General features: G+C 41.4%; 1 protein-coding gene across 24 annotated transcripts in view; it reads right to left on the reverse strand.

Moving 5' to 3' along the window:
* elna (elastin a) overlaps positions 1-24,070 on the reverse strand; it is a 78,138-nt gene that overhangs the window by 20,212 nt on the left and 33,856 nt on the right. For 9 of the 24 annotated variants that reach the window (XM_053652272.1, XM_053652271.1, XM_053652262.1 and 6 more), the window contains exons 8-39: positions 23,495-23,575; positions 22,669-22,749; positions 22,523-22,570; positions 22,345-22,407; positions 19,074-19,148; positions 17,928-17,963; positions 17,736-17,819; positions 17,526-17,576; positions 17,186-17,296; positions 16,793-16,837; positions 16,616-16,708; positions 16,367-16,411; positions 15,085-15,156; positions 14,566-14,616; positions 13,396-13,440; positions 13,011-13,076; positions 7,488-7,538; positions 7,117-7,161; positions 6,707-6,772; positions 5,691-5,741; positions 5,329-5,373; positions 4,925-4,992; positions 3,941-3,989; positions 3,539-3,583; positions 3,142-3,207; positions 2,126-2,176; positions 1,719-1,763; positions 1,321-1,404; positions 770-829; positions 459-497; positions 275-337; positions 129-161 (exon numbers count right to left, since the gene is read on the reverse strand). In XM_053652272.1, the coding sequence (XP_053508247.1) occupies positions 129-161; positions 275-337; positions 459-497; positions 770-829; positions 1,321-1,404; positions 1,719-1,763; positions 2,126-2,176; positions 3,142-3,207; positions 3,539-3,583; positions 3,941-3,989; positions 4,925-4,992; positions 5,329-5,373; positions 5,691-5,741; positions 6,707-6,772; positions 7,117-7,161; positions 7,488-7,538; positions 13,011-13,076; positions 13,396-13,440; positions 14,566-14,616; positions 15,085-15,156; positions 16,367-16,411; positions 16,616-16,708; positions 16,793-16,837; positions 17,186-17,296; positions 17,526-17,576; positions 17,736-17,819; positions 17,928-17,963; positions 19,074-19,148; positions 22,345-22,407; positions 22,523-22,570; positions 22,669-22,749; positions 23,495-23,575 (1,908 nt within the window). The remainder of the gene's footprint in view (positions 1-128; positions 162-274; positions 338-458; positions 498-769; positions 830-1,320; positions 1,405-1,718; positions 1,764-2,125; positions 2,177-3,141; positions 3,208-3,538; positions 3,584-3,940; positions 3,990-4,924; positions 4,993-5,328; positions 5,374-5,690; positions 5,742-6,706; positions 6,773-7,116; positions 7,162-7,487; positions 7,539-13,010; positions 13,077-13,395; positions 13,441-14,565; positions 14,617-15,084; positions 15,157-16,366; positions 16,412-16,615; positions 16,709-16,792; positions 16,838-17,185; positions 17,297-17,525; positions 17,577-17,735; positions 17,820-17,927; positions 17,964-19,073; positions 19,149-22,344; positions 22,408-22,522; positions 22,571-22,668; positions 22,750-23,494; positions 23,576-24,070) is intronic. The other 15 variants (XM_053652273.1, XM_053652264.1, XM_053652259.1 and 12 more) reach the window with 12 other exon arrangements.

Consider the following 24,070-nt stretch of genomic DNA (forward strand, 5'->3'; position numbering starts at 1 on the left):
ATATAGTGTCCAGCCAGGAATTAAGGAAATTTGTATTAGTTTGGTTCTATACACCTGCAAAACCAATTTTGTCCAATAGTTGTCTAATATTTGATAAATATATTATATGGTAAATACTTGGTAATTACCATATTTTGCAGCTTTTGCAGCAGCATACCCTGCTAAAAAGAGAGAGAATAATAATCATTAACATATGTGGTCACAGATATCAAAACATTAAAGAGTCATAGTTTGTTCTCATATTATATAATACATATTACAACTCTACCCTTACCACCCTGGCCTCCTAATCCTGGTACTCCACCAAGACCACCCAGTCTAGTACCAGTTCCAGCACCTGAGACCAAAGCCACACTTCTAAATTGACTATTTAGTGTACAAAAAAAAAAAAAAGTTCAAAAAAAAAAAAATTCAAAACATTTCAAGGAGAAATTATATTTGAGCACTGATTTCATTACCATATTTAGCAGCTGCTTTTGCTTGAGCAGGTGTGAGACCTGTAGAAAGAGAGAGTTAATTTTCTCTTACACAATGAATAGCTCAAAAATATAAACAAGACTATGGAAACAATTACTGGGACAATTGCATGCAAGAGCATAAAACATAGTTTGATTATACTTTATGAGACTGATTTTGTAAAATTTTATATTACTATAGTGGTAAGAAAAGCTACAACCTCGTTCTTTGCCCTAACCTCAACCTGAATTTATACTGTAGGAATCTGTACCAATGTTATTGTTAGATTAATTTCCTTCTCTTTTGCACACACCTCCTGTTCCAGGAAAAACTCCTCCTGTTCCAGCTGGTACACCAGCACCACCTCCAACTCCTTAAAGGAAATTAATACAGAATCACTTACAGAACTGCGTCTTACATGGGCAGTTGCACCTACCTACATATTTTCAATGATGTTAAAGTCAGGGGGCTGTGAAGGCCATGCCAAAAGCTTCAGCTTGCATTTCTTGATTTTTGATTGACTTGACTGACTGTGTCACATTTGCTTCCAGAATTTGCTGATACACCAAAGGTTGGTGGACACCTGGACTACCAGAAATTGTTGGTTGTGACATGCTTTGCCTTGTTGTATGCCATTTGAACTATGTACTACTTCTTCTGTTGGTCCTGTTGTATTATTTTTTGTCCCTTTGCGGGTGTCTCACTGCTTTGCAGATTTCTCCTTTTCTGGAGGTTTTATATTTTTATTTTTATTTTTTAAAATAAAATGTTTACATCCAGCTCTCTACAACTGCACTCTACCACTATATTTGTAAAAGTCTCTGGCTGTCTTCAACCCTCTGTCTTTTTTGTTCTCTCTCTCACCTGCTCCAGGGTAAACTCTTCCAGCGCCTGGTACACCACCACCACCCAAGCCAGTTCCAGCTCCACCTAAACCAGCAATAGTTCCTTAAAAGTATTCATTAAGAACTACAGTCATGTAACAAAATAAGTATGGCTTATTTATTATAATAAGTGGGCTGTAATTACAGCCAAATTGGAGGCACACTTGATAGTTGATTTGAGACTAAGCTGAACTGATTAAACAAGTGAAATCAGGTGTGGCTCCTGCTTGGTTGGAATGAAAGCCTGTAGTCACCCCAGGCTTTGGGAATGTGATTGAAAACCCCTGCTACAGTGTCAAGTATAGCGTATTTTCTGATTCATGTACATTTTATCATTTTTTTTCTTTTGCTTTTGTTGCTCAAAGGAAGATGGATTACCATATTTAGCTGCTTTGGCCTGGGCAGGTGTAAGACCTCCTGCAACTAGAAAAATGGAACATTCATACACTGTGATGTCTTTAGTGGCACAGAGACATTGATATACATGTAGATTGCTGATTATTGGCTACATGAAATCAACAATGATACAGTAGGGTTTAATCCCTTATTCTCTTTGTCTCTCCCCATCACTAACTCCATCTCTTGGGTGACCACTAAAGGGCATTCAGTATCCACTGGAAGAAACACCCCAGCCTTACATCAGCAGTGCCCACATGAGGCCACCTGTACCCCGATGTCACAATATGATCTAACATATCTCCATCCCATATGTGAGACTCTCTCTCTCTCTCTCTCTCTCTCTCTCTCTCTCTCTCTCTCTCTCTCTCACTCTCTCTCTCTCTCACCTGCTCCAGGATAAGCTCCTCCAATTCCTGGTACAAAGCCAGTTCCTATACCTGTATATGGGGAATAGAAAAGGTGTTATTAATAGCCTAATTGGACATTTTGCCTCTGTATACCACCACAATGAATTTGATATGAAGCAATCATGATGTGATTGAAGACTAGACTTTGAGCTTTATTTCAAGGGGGTCATAAAGTTTGGGCACCCCTGGACAAATCAGATATTTTGTTGATTTTGGAAATGGAAAAAAGTAAAGACAAACTCTGCAGCAAACTATCTTAAAATAATAACAGATTTTCTGAAAATATTAATGCACAGTAATTGTGGAATGGGTAAATGTTATTGCACATGCCATACATAGTTATTATAGGTACTTATTCACTACTTAGTATATCCCCTTTGACAGATATCACACTTTATGTGGGAGTCTTTCTCTTCTTGTGTAATGAAATTTCACCCATTTTTCTTTGAAGATCCTAAATATTCTTGGCCGTCTTGCATGGGCAGATTGTTTAAAACCTGCCTACATATTTTCAGTGATGTTCAAGTCAGGGGACTATGAGGGCCATATCAAAATCTTCAGCTTGCACTTCTTGAAATAGTTCCTGGTGGATTTTGAGGTATGTTTTGGATCATTGTCCTGTTTTAGAAGCCAATGTCAGATTTTTGATTGACTTGACTGACTGTGTCACATTTGCTTCTAGAATTTGCTGATACACCAAAGGTTGGTGGACACCTGGACTACCAGAAATTGTTGGTTGTGACATGCTTTGCCTTGTTGTATGCCATTTGAATTATGAACTACTTGTTCTGTTCTTCCTGCTGTATTTTTTTTTTGTCCCTTTGCAGTGTGTCTCACTGGTTTGTAGATTTCTCCTTTTCTGGAGGTTTTAAAAAAAAAAAAAAAAAAAAAAAAAAAATGTTTACATCCAGCTCTCTACAACTGCACTCTACCACTATATTTGTAAAAGTATCTGTCTTTCTTCAACCCTCTGTCTCTTTTGTTCTCTCTCTCACCTGCTCCAGGGTAAACTCCTCCAGCACCTGGTATACCACCACCACCCAAGCCAGTTCCAGCTCCACCTAAACCAACAATAGTTCCTTCAAAGTATTCATTAAGAACTACAGTCATGTAACAAAATTACTATGGCAAATTTATTATAATAAATGGGCTGTCATTAAAGCCAAATTGGAGGCACACTTGATAGGTGATTGGAGACTAAGCTGAACTGATTAAACAAGTGAAATCAGGTGTGGCTCCTGCTTGGTTGGAATGAAAGCCTGTAGTCAAACCAGGCTTTGGGAATGAGATTGCAAACCACTACTCTACAGTGTCAATTATAGCGTATTTTCTGATTCGTGTAAATTTTTTTTTTTTTTTTTGGCTTTTGTTGCTCAAAGGAAGATGGATTACCATATTTAGCTGCTTTGGCCTGGGCAGGTGTAAGACCTCCTGCAACTGGAAAAATGGAACATTCATACACTGTGATGTCTTTAGTGGCATAGAGACAATATACATGTAGATTGCTGATTATTGGCTACATGAAATCAACAATGATACAGTAGAGTTTCATCCCTTATTCTCTTTGTCTCTCTGCATCACTAACACTTACTCTTGCGTGACCACTAAAGGGTATTCAGCATCCACTAGAAGAAACACCCCAGCCTTACATCAGCAATGCCCACATGAAGCCACCTGTACCCCGATGTCACAATATGATCTAACACATCTCCATCCTGTGTGTGAGACTCTCTCTTTCTCTCTATCTCTCTCTCTCTCTCTCTCTCTCTCTTTCTCTCTCTCGCTCTCTCTCACCTGCTCCAGGATAAGCCCCTCCAGTTCCTGGTCCAAAGCCAGTTCCTGTACATGTATATGGGGAATAGAAAAGTTAAGTTATTAGTAGCCTAACTGGACATTTTGCCTCTGTATACCACCACAATGAATTTGATATGAAGCAATCATGATGTGATTGAAGAGTAGACTTTGAGCTTCATTTCAAGGGGGTCACGAAGTTTGGGCACCTCTGGCCAAATTAGATATATTGTTTATTTTTGAAATGGAAAAAAGTAAAGACAAACTCTGCAGCAAACTATCTTAAAATAATACGTTTTTCTGAAAATATTAATGCACAGTAATTGTGGAATGGGTAAATGTTATTGCACATGCCATACATAATTATTATAGGTACTTATACACTCCTTAGTATATCCCCTTTAGCAGATATCACACTTTGTGTAGGAGTCTTTCGCTTCTTGTGTTATGAAATTTCACCCATTTTCCTTTGAAGTTCCAAAATATTCTTGGCCGTCTTGCAAGGGCAGATTGTTTAAAACCTGCCTACATATTTTCAATGATGTTAAAGTCAGGGGAAAGTGAAGGCCATATGAAAATCTTCAGTTTGCACTTCTTGAAGTAGTTCATGGTGGATTTTGAGGTATGTTTTGGATCACTGTCCTGTTTTAGAAGCCAATGTTAGATTTTTGATTGACTTGACTGACTATGTTACATTTGCCTCCAGAATTTACTGATACACCAAAGGTTGGTGGACACCTGGACTACCAGAAATTGTTGTTTCTGACATGTTTTGCCTTGGTGTATGCCATTTGAATTATGTCCTACTTGTTCTGTCGTTTCTGCCGTATTTTTGTCTCACTGCTTTGTAGATATCTCCTTTTCTGGAGGTTTTTATTTTTTTTAAATAAAATGTTTACATCCAGCTCAGTACAACTGCACCATACCACAATAATTGTAAAAGTCTCTGTCTTTCTTCAACCTTCTGTCTCTTTTGTTCTCTCTCTCACCTGCTCCAGGGTAAACTCCTCCAGCACCTGGTACACCACCACCACCCAAGCCAGTTCCAGCTCCACCTAAACCAACAATAGTTCCTTCAAAGTATTCATTAAGAACTACAGTCATGTGACAATTAGTATGGCTTATTTATTATAATAAGTGGGCTGTCATTAAAGCCAAATTGGAGGCACACTTGATAGGTGATTGGAGACTAAGCTGAACTGATTAAACAAGTGAAATCAGGTGTGGCTCCTGCTTGGTTGGAATGAAAGCCTGTAGTCAAACCAGGCTTTGGGAATGCGATTACAAACCACTACTCTACAGTGTCAATTATAGCGTATTTTCTGATTCATGTACATTTTATCGTTTTTTTTTTTATTTTTGCTTTTGTTGCTCAAAGGAAGATGGATTACCATATTTAGCTGCTTTGGCCTGGGCAGGTGAAAGACCTCCTGCAACTGGAAAAATGGAACATTCATACAGTGTGATGTCTTTAGTGGCATAGAGACACTGATATACATGTAGATTGCTGATTATTGGCTACATGAAATCAACAATGATACAGTAGGTGTTTTATCCCTTATTCTCTTTGTCTCTCCCCATCACTAACTCTATCTCTTGGGTGACCACAAAAGGGCATTCAGTATCCACTAGAAGAAACACCCCAGCCTTACATCAGCAGTGCCCACATGAAGCCACCTGTACCCTGAAATCACAATATGATCTAACACATCTCCATCCTGTGTGTGAGACACTCTCTCTCTCTCTCACCCACCTGCTCCAGGATAAGCTCCTCCAGTTCCTGGTACAAAGCCAGTTCCTGTACCTGTATATGAGGAATAGAAAAGATAAGTTATTAGTAGCCTAATTGGACATTTTGTCTCTGTATACCACCACAATGAATTTAATATGAAGCAATCATGATGTGATTAAAGAGTACACTTTTAGCTTTTTTTCAAGGGGGTCATAAAGTTTGGGCACCCCTGGACAAATTAGATATATTGTTGATTTTGAAAATGGAAAAAAGTAAAGACAAACTCTGCAGCAAACTATCTTAAAATAATAGCAGTTTTTCTGAAAATATTAAGGCACAGTAATTGTGGAATGGGTAAATGTTATTGCACATGCATACATAGTTATTATAGGTACTTATTCATTACTTAGTACATCCCCTTTGACAGATATCACACTTTATGTGGGAGTCTTTCTCTTTTTGTGTATTGAGATTTCACCCATTTTTCTTCGCAGATCCTAAACATTCTTGGCCAACTTGCATGGGCAGATTGTTTAAAACCTGCCTACATATTTTCAGTGATGTTCAAGTCAGGGGACAGTGAGGGCCATATCAAAAGCTTCAGCTTGCACTTCTTGAAATAGTTCCTGGTGGATTTTGATGTATGTTTTGGATCATTGTCCTGTTTTAGAAGCCAATGTCAGATTTTTGATTGACTTGATTGACTGTGTCACATTTGCTTCCAGAATTTGAGGATACACCAAAGGTTGGTGGACACCTGGACTACCAGAAATTGTTGGTTGTGACATGCTTTGCCTTGTTGTATGCCATTTGAATTATGAACTACTTGTTCTGTTCTCCCTGCTGTATTTTTTTGTCCCTTTGCGGTGTGTCTCACTGCTTTGTAGATTTCTCCTTTTCTGGAGGTTTTTTTTTTTTTTTTTTTTTTTTTAAAATAAAATGTTTACATCCAGCTCTCTACAACTGCACTCTACCACTATATTTGTAAAAGTCTCTGTCTTTCTTCAACCTTCTGTCTCTTTTGTTCTCTCTCTCACCTGCTCCAGGGTAAACTCCTCCAGCACCTGGTACACCACCACCACCCAAGCCAGTTCCAGCTCCACCTAAACCAACAATGGTTCCTTAAAAGTATTCATTAAGAACTACAGTCATGTAACAAAATTACTATGGCTTATTTATTATAATAAATGGGCTGTCATTAAAGCCAAATTGGAGGCACACTTAGGTGATTGGAGACTAAGCTGAACTGATTAAACAAGTGAAATCAGGTATGGCTCCTGCTTGGTTGGAATGAAAGCCTGTAGTCAAACCAGGCTTTGGGAATGCGATTGCAAACCACTACTCTACAGTGTCAATTATAGTGTATTTTCTGATTCATGTACATTTTATCGTTTTTTTTTTTGTTGTTGTTGTTGTTGCTTTTGTTGCTCAAAGGAAGATGGATTACCATATTTAGCTGCTTTGGCCTGGGCAGGTGTAAGACCTCCTGCAACTAGAAAAATGGAACATTCATACACTGTGATGTCTTTAGTGGCATAGAAACATTGATATACATGTAGATTGCTGATTATTGGCTACATGAAATCAACAATGATACAGTAGGGTTTAATCCCTTATTCTCTTTGTCTCTCCCCATCACTAACTCCATCTCTTGGGTGACCACTAAAGGGCATTCAGTATCCACTGGAAGAAACACCCCGGCCTTACATCAGCAGTACCCACATGGAGCCACCTGTACCCTGAAATCACAATATGATCTAACACATCTCCATCCTGTATGTGAGACTCTCTCTCTCTCTCTCTCTCTCTCTCACCCACCTGCTCCAGGATAAGCTCCTCCAATTCCTGGTACAAAGCCAGTTCCTGTACCTGTATATGGGGAATAGAAAAGATAAGTTATTAGTAGCCTAATTGGACATTTTGCCTCTGTATACCACCACAATGAATTTAATATGAAGCAATCATGATGTGATTGAAGACTAGACTTTGAGCTTTATTTCAAGGGGGTCATGAAGTCTGGGCACCCCTGGCCAAATTAGATATATTGTTGATTTTGGAAATGGAAAAAAGTAAAGACAAACTCTGCAGCAAACTATCTTAAAATAATAACAGTTTTTTTCTGAAAATATTAATGCACAGTAATTATGGCATGGGTAAATGTTATTGCACATGCCATACATAGTTATTATAGGTACTTATTCACTACTTAGTATATCCCCTTTGGCAGATATCACACTTTGTGTAGGAGTCTTTCTCTTCTTGTGTTATGAAATTTCACCCATTTTTCCTTGCAGTTCCTAAATATTCTTGGCCGTCTTGCATGAGCAAATTGTTTCAAACCTGCCTACATGTTTTCAATGATGTTAAAGTCAGGGCCATATCAAAAGCTTCAGCTTGCATTTCTTGAAGTAGTACATGGTGGTTCCCTTTCAAAGGGAACTCCACGTTGCATTTAGCATAACACTATGGGAGCGCTTGTATAAAATCATGCCTATTTATAGGCATGCCATGATCAGGTGACTTGGCAATTAAGCGCGGCGCGTGATATATATATGGCACCTGTCAACCGTGCCGTCAGCCTTATTATCTTCAGCAAGACTGCATGTCGGTTGTTTGTGTAAAGAAACAAAAAGGTGCTTCATTTCCTCTCTTTCTTTTATCAAAATCTCTGGACTTTTCTATCCCTTTAAAAAAAAGAGGAAAAAAAAGGGATGAACGAGCGAGAAAAATACGAGTGAGAGATTTCAGGAAGTGTGTTACGCCTTGCTCCCGTTTCATCGTGGGGAGTAGTGCACACTTTCTGTGTGAAGTTTCTAGAGTTGGAGCATGCAATGGCAGCCCTCAAGATTTCTGACCGCGCATTGTAACGCCTACATTAGGCAGCTCCGCTCACAACTTGCGCTCTTCTCGGACACCGAAGCGAGTTCGGTTTCAGAGGCTTGTGGATCTGGGCCGGCCACTGCCGAGGCAGCTAGCCGTCTCAGGTCCGGTGGATCTCTTATGGATCCCCGAAGAGGAACCAGAGATGGGCTCTATCTCTTGTTCTGTCTTCTGGGTCCGGCTCTCTGCTGGATTTTGGAGCTCACATCGTGACTCCTCCTTCCACTATGGAAAGCCAAAAAAAAAAAGAACACACACAAAAATAATAGTAATAATTCCTCTCTGACTCCGAGGAGCCAGAAGGATGTGATAAAAACTGAGAGCAGCATATAAACAGCTGCTTGAAGTGATTACTAAGGCTGGATGAGCTTTTTTTCTCCCCAGTGAATGTAAATCCCTCACACTGCAGAAAACTCCCCTTTCTTCCAGAAGTGGATGACAAAATATCAGGCTTCTGGGGAAAACCATACATAAGCCATATTTATAACCCTGCGATGTCAGATTATTCGGCCATTGTGGGGAATGAACGGCATGGCTATTTAGCTAAGCTGAAGGTCGAGGAGGCGCTTGTGAGCTTCTTCTCTCCATCGACGGCAGGTAATTTAGGGGGGCCGGCTTTGCCATCCAAGCCACCGTGTAAGGCCACCATGGCATTGGTGGGCAAGGCCTATGCAGTAGTAGTCTTGCTGTGGGTCACTGAAGACAATGACAGTGTTGCAGGCCTACTAAGCAGACCTGCTGAGTGAGCTCGACATATGGCGGCATTCAGCCAGTTCCTTCCCTGTTGTGTCTAGTTCACCTGGGCATCCACGAGTGGAGCCCGGGCCAGTGTTGGTGTCAGGGAGACACAGTAGGTGAGTATGGCAGCCCCCCAACCCCCACAGACAGACAGTCGCAGCCTGCTACTAGGCCTGATCTGAGAATGGTCATAAAGGCCAAGCAGACAAAGAGAAGTGGTCCTGAGGGGCCGTGGAGGGACGTATCGGGGACATGAGATTGTTAGGGCAGTTAGTCCCCAGTGCTACTGTAGGGCCTCCCCTAGCCAAGGCTGTCCCAAGTTTTCAGTGTTCTCTGGTCAGTGAGCTGTCACAGGGTAATGAAAATCTGATGCTTTCCTTCCAATAGAATATGGAATAGTTAACGTCACTAAACGACCGTCTGGCAGCGTGGAAACTACTGCCAAATGTGTCTCCATGGGTTCTGTCTACCGTGGAAAAGGGTTACCAGGTCCAGTTTAGTGCTCAATCCCCCCGGTTCAGAGGTGTGCTCACCACAGTAGTCAGCACAGAGCAGAGTCTGACATTAGCACAGGAAGTAAGATCCCTCTTGGACAAAGAGGCCATAGAATATGTACCTCGTTCCCTGAGGGAGGGAGGTTTTTACAACCGTTATTTCCTGGTCTGCAAAAAATAGAGGAGTATGTGGCCAATTTTAGATCTGCGTTCTCTGAACTGTACTCTTCGGACATACAGGTTCAAGATGCTGACGCCCAAACTTATCGTTCCACAGATTCAGTTTGAGGACTGGTTTGTGAAGATAGATCTAAAAGGTGCATATTTCCACATAGAAATATCACTAGCTTTATCCCCTCGCACCTTCACAAAGTGCATGGATATCATTCTGGCTCCATTGTGACTCCAGGGCATCCGTGTACTAAACTACCTGGACGACTGGTTAATTCAAGCATGATCCAGGGAATGGGCAGTTCAACATCGAGATGTTGTTCTTGCCCACATGAAGAGCTTGGGGCTCAGGTTGAACCTCAGAAAAGTATGCTTTCTCCAGTGCAGTGGACAACTTTTCTAGGGGTTATAAGGATTCTACTACGATGAGGGCGTTTCTATCCCCAACATGCGTAGGGTCAATCCTATCAACATTGAGCAAGGTAAAGCTGGATCTTGGTATCCCCTCCAGTCTCTATGGGAGACTACTGGAGCTTATGGCAGCAGCAGCCAATGTTGTGCCATTGGGCCAATTGCACAGGAGAATGTTTCAGTTGTGGCTGAGAAGTTGAAACCTCTGAGAGTAATCAGTGTCACACGGCGATGCCTATGTGCTCTGAGAATTTGAGTGTCCCCAGTTTATAGCCTTGGGTCACACTCTAGGGGTGTCTCCTTAGCGCAAGACGGTAATGACAGACACCTCGCTCATGGGCTGGACCGCGGTCTTAGACAACTGTCCAGCTCATGGTCTCTGGAGCGTCCCTCATCTGGAGCGGCATATAAATTGCCTAGAAATGTGGGCCATATTTCTAGCACTGAATTTCCTTCTTCCTCAATTGAGCGGTGGTCTCATATATTGACCACCAGGGAGGATTATGTCCGTGCCCCCTGTTCAGGCAGGTGCAATTAATTCTTCTCTGGGCAGAGGGAAAGTTTTGTCAGTGAGTGCAATGTACATTCTGGGCAACTGGAATGTGGGGGCAGACATCCTGTTGAGGCAGGGGCTGAGGCCAGGGATTGGTGGCTCCATCCACAAGTGGTGCAGCCCATATGGCCGAGGTTTGGCCAAGCGGGACTGCATGTGTTTGCCTCCAAGAAGACAACACACTGCCCGCTGTGGTTCGACTTCACTCCTCCCACACAATTAGGGCTGGACACCATGGTGCACATGTGGCCGAGGTGACATCTGTACACTTTTCCCCTAAACGCTCTGCTCCCACAAGTTCTAGAGAGAGTTCGCCAAGACAGTCTACGTCTGCTGCTAGTAGCACCTTATTGGCCAGCTCGAATATGGTTCTCAGAGATAATATCCCTGCTAGATGGCACCCCTTGGGAGATTCCCATCCGCAGGGATCCACTGTAGACCCAGTGAACTGTGCAATAGCTACAATTCTGGAGTTCTTACAATAACGTTTCTCAGTGGGGTGGGCTCCTTCTACAATCAGGGTTTACATGACCGCCATTTCGACTAGCCACGCCCCTGTTGATGGAGCATCAATGGGGCAACATCCTCTAACTTCAAGGTTTATGCGTGGTGCCAGGTGGCTAAGAGCCATCTGCAGGCTGTGCATACCTTCCTGGGACCTTCTGTCATCCTAGAAGGTCTGTCAGGTGCCCCATTTGAGCCCTTAGAGTCAGTCTTTGAGAAGCTTCTGACTCTAAAGGTAGCTCTTCTGCTGGCCCTGACATCTCTCAAGCGAGTAGGAGATCTACAAGCTCTCTCAGTTGCCCCTTCCTGCCTTGACTTTACCCCTCGATTAGCCAAGGCCTTCCTGTATCCTAGGCCGGATTATATTCCTAAGGTGCCTACATCTGCTGCCCAGCCTGTGGTGCTGCAGGCTTTCTGCCCTCCTCTGTTCCTCACACCGGAACAAGAGAGAATGCACCTGCTGTGTCCAATAAGGGCTCTCTGTACTTCCATCTACCGCTGTGGATAGTGGTGTAAGTCAGAGCAGCTGCTGGTCTGCTTGGCGGCAACAGTAGAGGTGATGCTGTGTCAAAGCAGTGCATATCTAATTGGATAGTGGAAGCAATCTCTATCACTTATGAGGCGCGCGGTCTCGCTACGCCTCTGGGCATAAGGGCTCATTCCACTAGGGGGTCGCCTCCTGTTTGTCCAACTGGGTATCCTTACAGGATGTGTGTGTTGCTGCAGGGTGGTCTATGCCACACACATTCATTCGATATTACAGCCTGGATATTCATTCCGCCCTGGGCTTGAGTGTCTTGCAGTGACCCTCAGGCTTGGGTCTTTTTGAACAGGCCGTACTCTCGGTATGACGGAGTGGGTATTCTCATTCCCATAGGGTTATGGTAAATACAGGATGGAGTTACTAAATGGAGTTACTTTTGAAAGGGAATGTCTAGGTTACGTATGTAACCCTGTTCCCTGAGAAGGGAACGAGACATTGCGTAGCTTTGTCATACCGGGGTAGGCCTGTGAATGTCGTCTTTGCTTCAGATAATAGAGGCTGACGGCGAGGTTCACAGGTGCCATATATATATCACGTGACGTGCTTAATTGCCACGTCACCTGATCACGGCAGGCCTATAAATAGGTATGATTTTACACAAGCTTCAGATACCGGTCGCGCGCGAAGGGCGCTCCCATAGTGTTATGCTGAACGCAACGTCTCGTTCCCTTCTCAGGGAACAGGGTTACATGCGTAACCCAGACAATTTTGAGGTATGTTTTGGATCATTGTCCTGTTGTAGAAGCCAATGTCAGATTTTGATTGACTGTGTCACATCTGGTGGACACCTGGACTATCAGAAATTGTTGGTTGTGACATGCTTTGCCTTGTTGTATGCTATGTGAACTATGAACTACTTGTTCTGTTGTTCCTGCTGTATTTTTTTTGTCCCTTTGCAATGTGTCTCACTGCTTTGTAGATTTCTCCTTTTCTGGTGTTTTTTTTTTTATGTTTACATCCAGCTCTCTACAACTGCACTCTACCACTATATTTGTAAAAGTCTCTGTCTTTCTTCAACCTTCTGTCTCTTTTGTTCTCTCTCTCACCTGCTCCAGGGTAAACTCCTCCAGCACCTGGTACACCACCACCACCCAAGCCAGTTCCAGCTCCACCTAAACCAACAATAGTGCCTTAAAAGTATTTATTAACAACTACGGTCATGTGACAATTAGTATGGCTTATTTATTATAATAAGTGGGCTGTCATTACAGACAAATTGGAGGCACAGTTGATAGTTGATTGGAGTCTAAAGTGAACTGATTAAACAAGTGAAATCAGGTGTGGCTCCTGCTAGGTTGGAATGAAAGCCTGGCTTTGGGAATGCGATTGCAAACCACTGCTCTACAGTGTCAAGTATAACGTATTTTCTGATTCGTGGAAATTTTATCTTTTTTTTTTTTTGCTTTTGTTGCTCAAAGGAAGATGGATTACCATATTTAGCTGCTTTGGCCTGGGCAGGTGTAAGACCTCCTGCAACTGGAAAAATGGAACATTCATACACTGTGATGTCTTTAGTGGCATAGAGTCATTAGCTGCGTTTACATGGACAACAATAATCCACTCTTAATCCGATTAAGACCATACTCTAATTAAGAAACTACCATGTAAACAGCAATTTTTACTTACCTTAATGTAATTAAGGTTATAATCGAAGTAAGCAATAATCTAATTAAGACAGGTGGAGTACTCCTGTTTTAGTCGCATTATGGACGTGTATTACAGACATGTAAACACCTTAATCACATTATGAGCGTCATGTGGGAGTTTTCACTGCATTTTGCGACAGGACACGATCACACACGGCAGCGCAACTGTTTTACGGCGAACAAGAGAGTTCGGCTGCGTCCCAAATCGCATACTTTCCTACTATAGGCCTGTAGTGGGGAAAAATACATGTATCTCGGCTACTATATAGACGGTAACTACGCGATTTGGGACACACCCATGGCTTCAAGCAGTTGTCTATTCGGCTTCAAACAGTTGTCTATTAGCACGTACAGCATGACAAATAATTAACTGCACTTAAAGCGTTCGTAAAAAATTAAATAAAAACACCCAAAACTGTATACGGTACCATAACAAAGACGAACTGTATGTTGATACGTGAAATTCTGGAGGGAGCCGGACGGCGTGGTGCGGTGACGTAATGACGTGTGCTGTTAATCTAATTATGATCTATACATGTAAAACGGGAACATGACTGGAGTATTCTAAAAGCGACTCATGTAAACACCTTAATCACATTATTATCTTACTCAGATTAAGGTCAATAATTAGATTAATGCTGTCCATGTAAATGTAGTCATTGATATACATGTAGATTGCTGATTATTGGCTACATGAAATCAACATTGATACAGTAGGGATTCATCCCTTTTTCTGTTTGCCTCACCCCATCACTAACTCTTTCTCTTGTGTGACCACTAGAGGGCATTCAGTATCCATTAGAAGAAACACCCCAGCCTTACATCAGCACTGCCCACATGGAGCCACCTGTACCCCGATGTCACAATATGATCTAACACATCTCCATCCTGTGTGTGAGACTCTCTCTCTCTCTCTCTCTCTCTCTCTCTCAATCTCACTCTCGTGCTCTCTCACCAGCTCCAGGAAAAGCTCCTCCAGTTCCTGGTACAAAGCCAGTTCCTGTACCTGTATATGGGGAATAGAAAAGATAAGTTATTAGTAGCCTAACTGGACATTTCCTCTCTGTATACCACCACAATGAATCTGATATGAAGCAATCATGATGTGATTGAAGAGTAGACTTTCAGCTTTATTTAAATACAGAGGTTTTACCTCAAGATGCAAAACCACTAGGGTAGGGACTATATAAAAATGGCTGTAAACGGTAAATGCAATACCTTTATTAAACCCTTGAATTAAAGCTGAAAGTCTACACTTCAATCACATCTTGATTGCTTCATTTCAAATCCATTGTGGTAGCTGACGTGCAACTGCTTTGTCTGCCACCCAAACAATGTCTCTGTAGCAGTGGCCTCTTACCATTTAGAGGTAGATGGGGTAGATGGGGAATCAGTAACTCTATGCGTACAAAGTGCTAGCAACTGAAACAATATAACATATTACATCACTGGAAGAAGAATGGTTCTGACTTACCTCCTACACCAGGGTAAACTCCAGCTCCTGGGCCTCCACCTGCACCTCCCAAAAATGAACCAACTCCAGCACCTAGTGGTAAGTGAAAGAAGAATAAGTCTGGCCTAGTAACAGCTAGCAACAGTAGCAAGTGTGATTCATTTGTAATAATATAATTTTATTGTTGTTTAAATCTTGAGCATCTTGCAACTGCTTTGCATCACAACTGACAATCTTGCAGTATTAATTCACGATCAGTGCTGTGTCAGGGATGTTGTATCTAAATTGGCCAGAAATTGGTATGCATAGCTCTGATAAATTAATTGTCATCATGCCCCAACTTGAAAGAATTCTAGGTACACCATGTCTAACAGTCCCTGGCGGCCAGTCAAGAGAGATGCTGGTGAGATTCCCTGCGTATTTTTGTATGTTAAACATGGGCTAGAGTGAATGCATTGAACCCTCTGCACACCTGATTATGTGTCTCTTTTTTTTTTTTTTGTTTACCTCTGGTGTGGGCATTGTCTAGCCTACTAAAACATTACAGTTCATGCCAAACATTTTGGACAAAACAAAGTACATGGAGAAAACAGAAAGAAAGAAGCCTTTATTTGTCACATATACATTAGAGCACAGTGAAATTCTTTTCTTTGCATATCCCAGCTTGTTAGGAAGTTGGGGTTAGAGTGCATGACACATCACCCATGGAGCAGAGAGGGTTAAGGGCCTTGATCAAGGGCCCAGCAGTGGTGGCTTGGCAGTGCTGGGGCTTGAACCCCCGCCCTTCTGATCAGTAACCCACAGGCTTAACTGTTGCGCCACCACTGCCTTAGGTTGGGTACCAAAACAAAAAACAAACAAAAAAAACTTGCTTTATAGTTTTGTTCTCTACATATAGTTAATGAGCTAGCTCCAACCATTAGCTCCAGAGAACCTCAGGGTAAGCCCCTACAGCAGAGCAGCCCTGTTCCCTTCAAGCAGCTTATATGTGTTTTAGTTAGCTAGCTAATTTTAGGTGGCTAGTTTGTTCTGCAGTTGCCGTTTCTGTAGGTTATGTGCTAAATAGGATGTCACAGCACAATTGCTGTCATCACTATTCAGGTATACTACTTAATCAGACACAGATTTTAAATTCTATCTGAAAATGTGCAGTTACAACTGTGAGATTTATCAATATAGTGGGGAACAGTGCAGCACAACCCATGTTTCAAAATGTTCTTCCACAAGGAACTTGGAATAGCATTTTTCTACCTGAGAGGATGAAGTACCAAAGATGTAACATGAAAGCACAAGTAATGATTACCATATTTAGCAGCTTTAGCCTGAGCAGGGGTGAGTCCTCCTGCACCTACAGAATGACACATCAAGCACAAAATAGCTGATTAGGCACAACTATATTTCATATAATATGATAATAATATATTATAATGCTGTCATGGTCATGGACCTCATGACCTCAAGATTGAGTGAGTGTGTTAGAGCTTGAAAAGTGATTTAAAAAAATGTTGTTTAATTGTACTCGAGAGCAGAAATAGAAGATTACACTTCTCACCTCCTGTTCCAGGGTAAATTCCTCCAGGACCTATACCACCAAGACCACCTAAACCAGCACCAGTTCCAGCTCCTCCTAATCCAGCACTAGCACCTGATAAATCCAGAAGATGAGCACCAGTAACTCCAATATGTTGTGCCATACATTAACCTTATTAACTTTTTATGTATAACTTACCATATTTTGCAGCCTTGGCTTGAGCTGGTGAAAGACCACCAGCACCTGGTCAAATAGAAGAAGAAGCCTTTATTTGTGACATATATACATTACAATATAGAATAGTGAAACTCTTTCTATGCATATCCCAGACTCTTAGGAAGTTATGATCAGAGCACAGGGTCAGCCATAATATGGTGCCCCTGGAGCAGATAGAGTTAAGTGCCTTGCTCAAGGGCCCAACAGTGGCAGCTTGGCAGTGTTGGGGCTTGACTCCAACCTTCTGATGAATAACCCAGAGCATTTAACCACTGAACCAACACTCCCCTCAACGTAACTTTTTCAGACCCATGCAATGTAAGGTTCTCCCAAGTCCTTTAAGGGTGAATATATGTCTATGTGCTCATTTTTCACCTCCAACACCTGGGTAAAGTCCACCAGCTCCTGGTACACCTCCAGCCCCACCTAAACCGGCTCCAGGAACACCTCCCACCCCACCTAAGCCAGCTGAGCCAGCTCCAGGGCCTAGAAGAAAGTGTGACACATAACCTGAACACACTACAATGTAACCAGCGAGACCACATTACAGTGAGATCACACTGTTCAGACAGAGAAAGCATTATTACCAAGTATGAACAGCTCAAGCATTAAATTTGCTTCAGTGATTTGCTTCCACCATCTGATTTGCTCTTCGCTAATGTGAAAATGTGACAATGCAGTGCTATCAACCTTTGAAATGAAAGTGAGACATTACCATACTTAGCAGCTTTGGCCTGTGCAGCTGAGACACCTAAGTTCCCCACACCTAGATACACAGAGGGTAAATCAGCCAGTAACCATGCATTCTTAGCTTCATGTATTGCTTGAATGTGTGCTGAAAAGTAATCTGCAGCCATTGCTAAAAGTGGCAGTGCTCTCATCACAACCGTTGCATAACCATGCACTCTTTATGCTTATTACACACCAGTGCCAGTGGGGTAGCCTGGCTTAGAGCCAGCTCCTCCTTTGCCACCAGGCAATCCTGCAGCAGTACCAAAGCCACCATAACCTAAAGCATAGCACGTGAGAGTTAGGCAACATGCCAACATGTAATAAATAAATGAGTAAATTACAACAGTGCTTATGCATGCATGTTCTTGAAGGAGTGCCACTATACCATATGGAATTTTGCCTCCAGTGTAAGGGGATCCGCCTATTGGGACAACAGATAATGTAAGAGAACTGAAGACTAGTGATGGTCAACACAATTATGGATATGGCATAATAGTATTATGTGTTAAGTGTATAATGTTGCAGTGTGTACTATAGATTTTGATAATCAGACATTTTTCCACTCTCTTAATTCACATTTGTGATGAGGTTAGTACTGATACAGCATATAGTATATTTTCTACAGCTATTACAGGTTTGGCTTAAGATCATACTTTAGGTCTGAAATCTCCAAGGAAACCCTGGAAGTGTGTAAAATTGGGTGAGTACAGCATGTGCAGCTGACTCCCATTAAAGCATGATCTAATCTTCCCAAAACCTGGGAAACTAAATAAAATTATTCAAGCTAGTGTTACTCTAAAAAATTAGACATTTCCATCTCCAAACATTATCTTTTCACCTTACATTATATTCTCTTTTGGTCTTCCCCAAATTGTGTTTTGAGAGTCTGTTCACAGGACAATCAACACACCTAAAAATATTGATTATTTGACTCCCAATGATCCAGGTACATACAAAAATGATCCCAAAAAGGTGCTGGAGATGCTGGAGATGCAAAAATCTTTTTTTTCTAATGATATTGTGCAAACACAATAAAGTTATTTTCTTGCAGATTAACTAGATATAGTTCTGATTTTGAGGCCTGAATCATGGACAGTCCAAATACATACATTACCTACATTACAACAACCATATGGTAGATTGTTACTCCCTCTCTGGGCATGTTGCTGGCCCCAAAAAGAGAACCTTATAGTCACAAGTGCTACAGATCAACGCACCATACATAACCATTGGATGGTACCCATAGAAGCGCATGTAGTTGTTTCCATAATGAGGCTGAAAATTTGTGAGCACTGATGAAAAATGTACTAGAATAGAGAGGGAACACTTTGATGTCACATGAAATGTATGGTTAACATCATTCAACATGTTTACTGTCATCTGTGCTGAATAAAGAAAACCATGAACTTGTTAACTACAATAACAGACTGCTAGCTGTATGGTCATGTGACTCTTTTCTTTGTTTGAAATGGATTACTGTATGCTGTAACAGTATATGGTGATGACAATTAAGTCAAAGTAAACATTATACCTGGGTTTTTTGGAGATTTGAGAGGGTATCCATGAAAGACCCCTGGTTGCATCAGGCCTGGCCCACCACCAGTACCTGTAGAGCAGAGCACATGTCAGAAATTCTGTGAGAGCACAACAATATTGTATTTTTAGTTTGTGTTGTCAATAAAATCACATAATACAAATAATATTAGGCGCATAAAATAAGGGAATTGCTCTTTTATGTATTTAAAAAACTTGATATTAGGTTTCAATAATTGTCATGATATGGCCAGTGAATTCCCAAACCAGGTTACATGATTCAGTCACCAAAACTTTTAATTACACACACCTGTTCACAATTCACCCTGTAAATAATGCAGACTTTCATTCAGTCATTCAGCATTTCACTACAGTAGTTAGGATTCAAAGGCCTTTTGAGTGAGTGTTGTTATTCTGGTTATGACTGTGTTCTGTTGTTACTTTACTATTGCATTTACCCTGATTAAGCCAGTTTACTGAACACCTGACCTGTGCCTGTTTTATGACCTTGTTTGTGTTTTGGATTGTTTGCCTGGTTATTTAATGAAAAAAAAAAAACTGCCCTTGCATCCAAATCTATCATCTGCCTGACAGAAGACTTTGCTGATCATTAGAAGCTTAAGGCTGTTTGGAATGGGAACAACAAGAACTTCTTGCTGTCTCATAGCGGAGATGCAGCTGAATATGCTCTAGAATGTTAAATGCTGGCAATAGATGGAACAAACCTGCACTTAAGGCTGTTTTTCTTCAAGGCTGCTTTTCTTCTAATACAGGATGTAATCACCGAGGTAACATGCTGGGATGACCAGACATCCTTGGACTCCCTCATTGACCTCTCTATTTGCCTGGATAATCGTCTCCAGACCCAGAGAGTAGGGTTGGCAGAGAAAGTCACAACCCAAGTCAACAATGATTAAGAACCTATGCAAATTGGCCAAGGTTATCTCACCATGGAGGAACATGCAAAGCACTTCTGTTGTGGCAGCTCTATGTGAATCCCGGGGAACATCGACTACAACCTTGTTGAACACCTCCTAGTAAAGATACAGCCATTTCCAAAGCAACTACATGTGCAGACACTGAATGGAAGACCATTTGGTAGAGGTAGCATAACACATCACAACTCCAGAGATAATGTTGAAAGTCAACACCTTGCATTCAGAGAAAATATAATTTTCAGGTCACGTTCTCAGACAGGTTTCCCACCATCTTAGGTCTCACATGGCTACATTGAAACAACCCTCATATATCATAGACAATGGTCACCTTTCTGTCATGAATAATGTCCCCAACAACCCAGTCTTACTGTGGACTGTGCCAGACTTCAATGTGGAGATTCCATCCATTTGGTTTAAGTGTTCTGCAAAACCAAGACCAGAGATTTAACCCCTCATCAACCCTATGATTGTGTAGTAGGCCTTCTGTGTGTGTGTGTGTGTGTGTGTGTGTGTGTGTGTGTGTGTGTGTGTGTGTTTATCGCCTCTCAACAGTTGAACACAAGGCAATGGAGGATTACATCACTGAGGCACTCAAACTCGGATATATTCATCCTTCCACATCACCTGCTTCAGCAGTATTCTTTTTTGTTCAAAAGAAAGCAGGTGCACTTCAGCCCTATATTTAGTATCATGGATTAAACCAAGTAAAACAGTCAAATATAAGTATCAATATCCCTTGCCTCTCAGCCCAGAAGCTCTCGAACAACTCATGGAAGCATGCAAATCTGATCTCAGAAGCACTTCTTAAAAGTGATGTGTGGAAAATGCTTAGCACCATCTCTGACTACTGTCAGGCATTAACTGCACTACATACTGGGAAAGTTCTCTCATCTACTCTCCTTCCATGGGAATCCATGTGAACCATGTCAAGCAGGTGCTGTCCAAACAACTGGAGTATCAACTCTATGTAAAAGGAGAAAAATGTGAAATTCATGTACCTCAGAGCTCACTACTAGGATATATAATCAGCAAAAAGAGAATAATAATGGATCAAACTAAGGTCAATGCAGTCCCAAGTGTAAGCTAAGAATTCCAGCAATTTCTAGTATATGCAAATATTTATTAAAGGTTTGTTTTGGGCTTCAGCTCCGTAGCTGTCCTACTCAGATCACTACTCATGAAGGGTTTGTAAATGCTTGCATAGAACGATTACGCTAAGCTTTTTCTCATCTGAAGGAGGCATTCACAAAGACCCATATTTTAAAACACCCCAATCCTTCCTAAACATTCAGCATGAAAGTCAGTTATCAGAGACTGTCTTCAAGAACAGAGACCTCTTAGTGGTGAAACTGGTGCTAAAGAAGTGCCATCACTTGTTGGAAGGAGTGGCACAGCCCTTTGTTATCTACACAAACTGCGATAACCTTGAGTATTTGAAAACAGCAAGAAGACTGAACACAAAAGAAGTCTGATGGGCTTTTACTTCTCAAGATATCAATTCACTGATTCATCTGTAGTAAAAAAGTGGTTCTAATGGAGTGAACTTGTCTGGGAGAACACACATCATCATCTAGAACAATTACCACAACAAAATAAGGAATTTGCAGATCATCTCCACAGAGTGACAAGGTATGAAGCAGAGGACAGGGTGTGGGTTTCCATGTAAGATCTCAGAATAAGACAAGACTGTAAGAAATTGTCCTACATGTCCAACAGGTATCATATATAAGTGTTAACTACCACATCACAGGTGCCTTAACTCTCATTATTGTATCCAGGCCATGATCCCTGGCAGAGGGAACCTCCACAGTTGAACCCCTGGCTCCTCTCGAAGGAGAGGCAACCTGCATACATAGTCAAGGAGATCCTGGTGGGGTGAGGAGGTTCTATCATGCTATGGCCTTGAATTCTAACTACCAGAATTTGCCTCTGCACCACAACATGGCCAATTTTCCATCAGCACCACGGACTATAAACCATGTTACATGATTGAATGATAAATTTCAAGAACACTGGACTTCTAATTATTCACAGCTCTTCAAAAACACATTCATTCAATAAAACACCCAGGCTTTTATTTAGTCATTGCAAAGTGTCCCGCCTAGCATTGCAATCTGACAAGTCTTTTGATTCTGTGTTGGTATTCTGATTTTGACTGTATTCTATTGTTACTTCCCTCTTCATGTTTGCCCTGATTGCTTTACCCTGTCCATTTTTATTTTTATTTTTATTTTTTACCTCATTTCTGGAGTTCTGGAGTTTTTTTTTTATAAAGAAAACCTGCACCTGCATAGAACTATGCTGTCTGATTGACAATAATAAAGATCTTACCTGACTTTGGTTTAAGTCCAGTTCCTGTTGCTACACCTGGAAGCACACCTAGTCCATTAAACCCTGTTCATGCCAAAAGTGAAATCTGATCAACACTTTTTCAGGGCATTTGAGAATATTTTGCCATGAAAATGACACTTAATCCAAAAATAGTTTTGGAAATCTATTGGACACGCACCTTGTCCAGGCAGAATTCCACCTTGAAAGGCTCCAGGCACTCCTACGCCTGCAAAACAATTAAGACATAAATTCATGAAATGCTTAAAATAAAATTCAACCTGTCATTAGACTGCAATATTACAATGGACACATGTATATACATACCTGGCACTGGTGCCTTTCCTGGTTTTGCAGCTTTCCCACCAGGACCCACACCTGGGAGACCAGTCTGAGGAATGACTGGAGCTAGCAAAAATAATGACACCAGTAACAGTATTTTTACGTTAAGATGTAATCAGAATTTCTTGCTGTGGACCCCTGTGCAAGCACATCTTTAAATGCTGTATACATGGCCATTTAGCCAATATAGCAAACTGAGTAAAGAATATGTAATTATTTAATCTCATTTTTGTATAGTTACATGTGAAGAGTTTTACATGCCACATATAGGATGCAAAAATTAATAAGCTGGCAAGACAGCATTTTGTTAAGAAGCAGTGGCTGTCTTCATGTGTGTTGGAGAAAACAAAAATCACTTTTCAGTCTCATAGATTGTTAGCTGTTGGGCATTGGTGGAGACCTACAGTACAGTAGCTAGCTAGTCTCACTTGCCTTTTACTAAACTAATAGAAAACTGGGAGTAAGGTTCAACTAATCATTTTGACGCTGGGATCCCAGGTCACCATTTGAGTTTTAGGTGGACCAGATTAGTTTCATATTTCCTTTCACATGGGACTAAAGATAGCTCTCAGACATGACCAAATCTAACTCAGATTGACTCGAGTCCATCAACAATTCACACAAGTCAGTTTGTACGATGAGTTATGAACTGTAACGTTTAGGACAGGTTTATTCATTGTAGCTTGTCTTGTAAGTTTACAATTAAGGTACTAACACTGAAAAACACCAACATTTTGGAACTTGAATGGAAATGAATTTACAACAGGGTAATGTCCTATTAGTTTGCGGTCTGTGAGGTTGTGTATCTTACCTCCACCAGGGAGTGCAGGCCCACTGCCAGGTACGGTGCCCCCAGTGCCAGGACCTAATACTGTCCCTCCAGTACCTGGCCCTATTATTAGGATGCATGTCAAGAATTCCGATATTAAGTTATGTTTTTTTATTTTAATTTTTTAAGCAATTGAGTGTCTTGCTTCACCTGTCCACTCTGTTCCAATATGAGGAAATGAGCTGGCAGTTCACGTTTGAGTACCTGGCCCTATTATTAGGATGTATGTCAAGAATTCCTATATTAAGTTATGTTTTTTATTTTTATTTTTTAAGTAATTGAGTGTCTTGCTTCACCTTTCCACTCTGCTCCAATATGAGGAATTGAGCTGGCAGTTCTGGTTTTAGGACCTGGCACTAGATGTTTCAAAGTTTTCATCTGTTTTCCTAACCTTCTCCTATCTGATGCTGAAGAACAGGCATGTCATGCTGCTCTTACAATATGAAGTAAAGCACCAGGTTTAGGCAGAAACCACCAGCATAATTCCCCACAGGAGATACAGTGGTTGATTTGGCTTAAGATCTGATGTTTGTTAATCGAAACTCAGGCCAACTGGAA

This window comes from Ictalurus furcatus, chromosome 20, assembly GCF_023375685.1.
Source record: "Ictalurus furcatus strain D&B chromosome 20, Billie_1.0, whole genome shotgun sequence".
Classification (NCBI taxonomy): domain Eukaryota; kingdom Metazoa; phylum Chordata; class Actinopteri; order Siluriformes; family Ictaluridae; genus Ictalurus; species Ictalurus furcatus.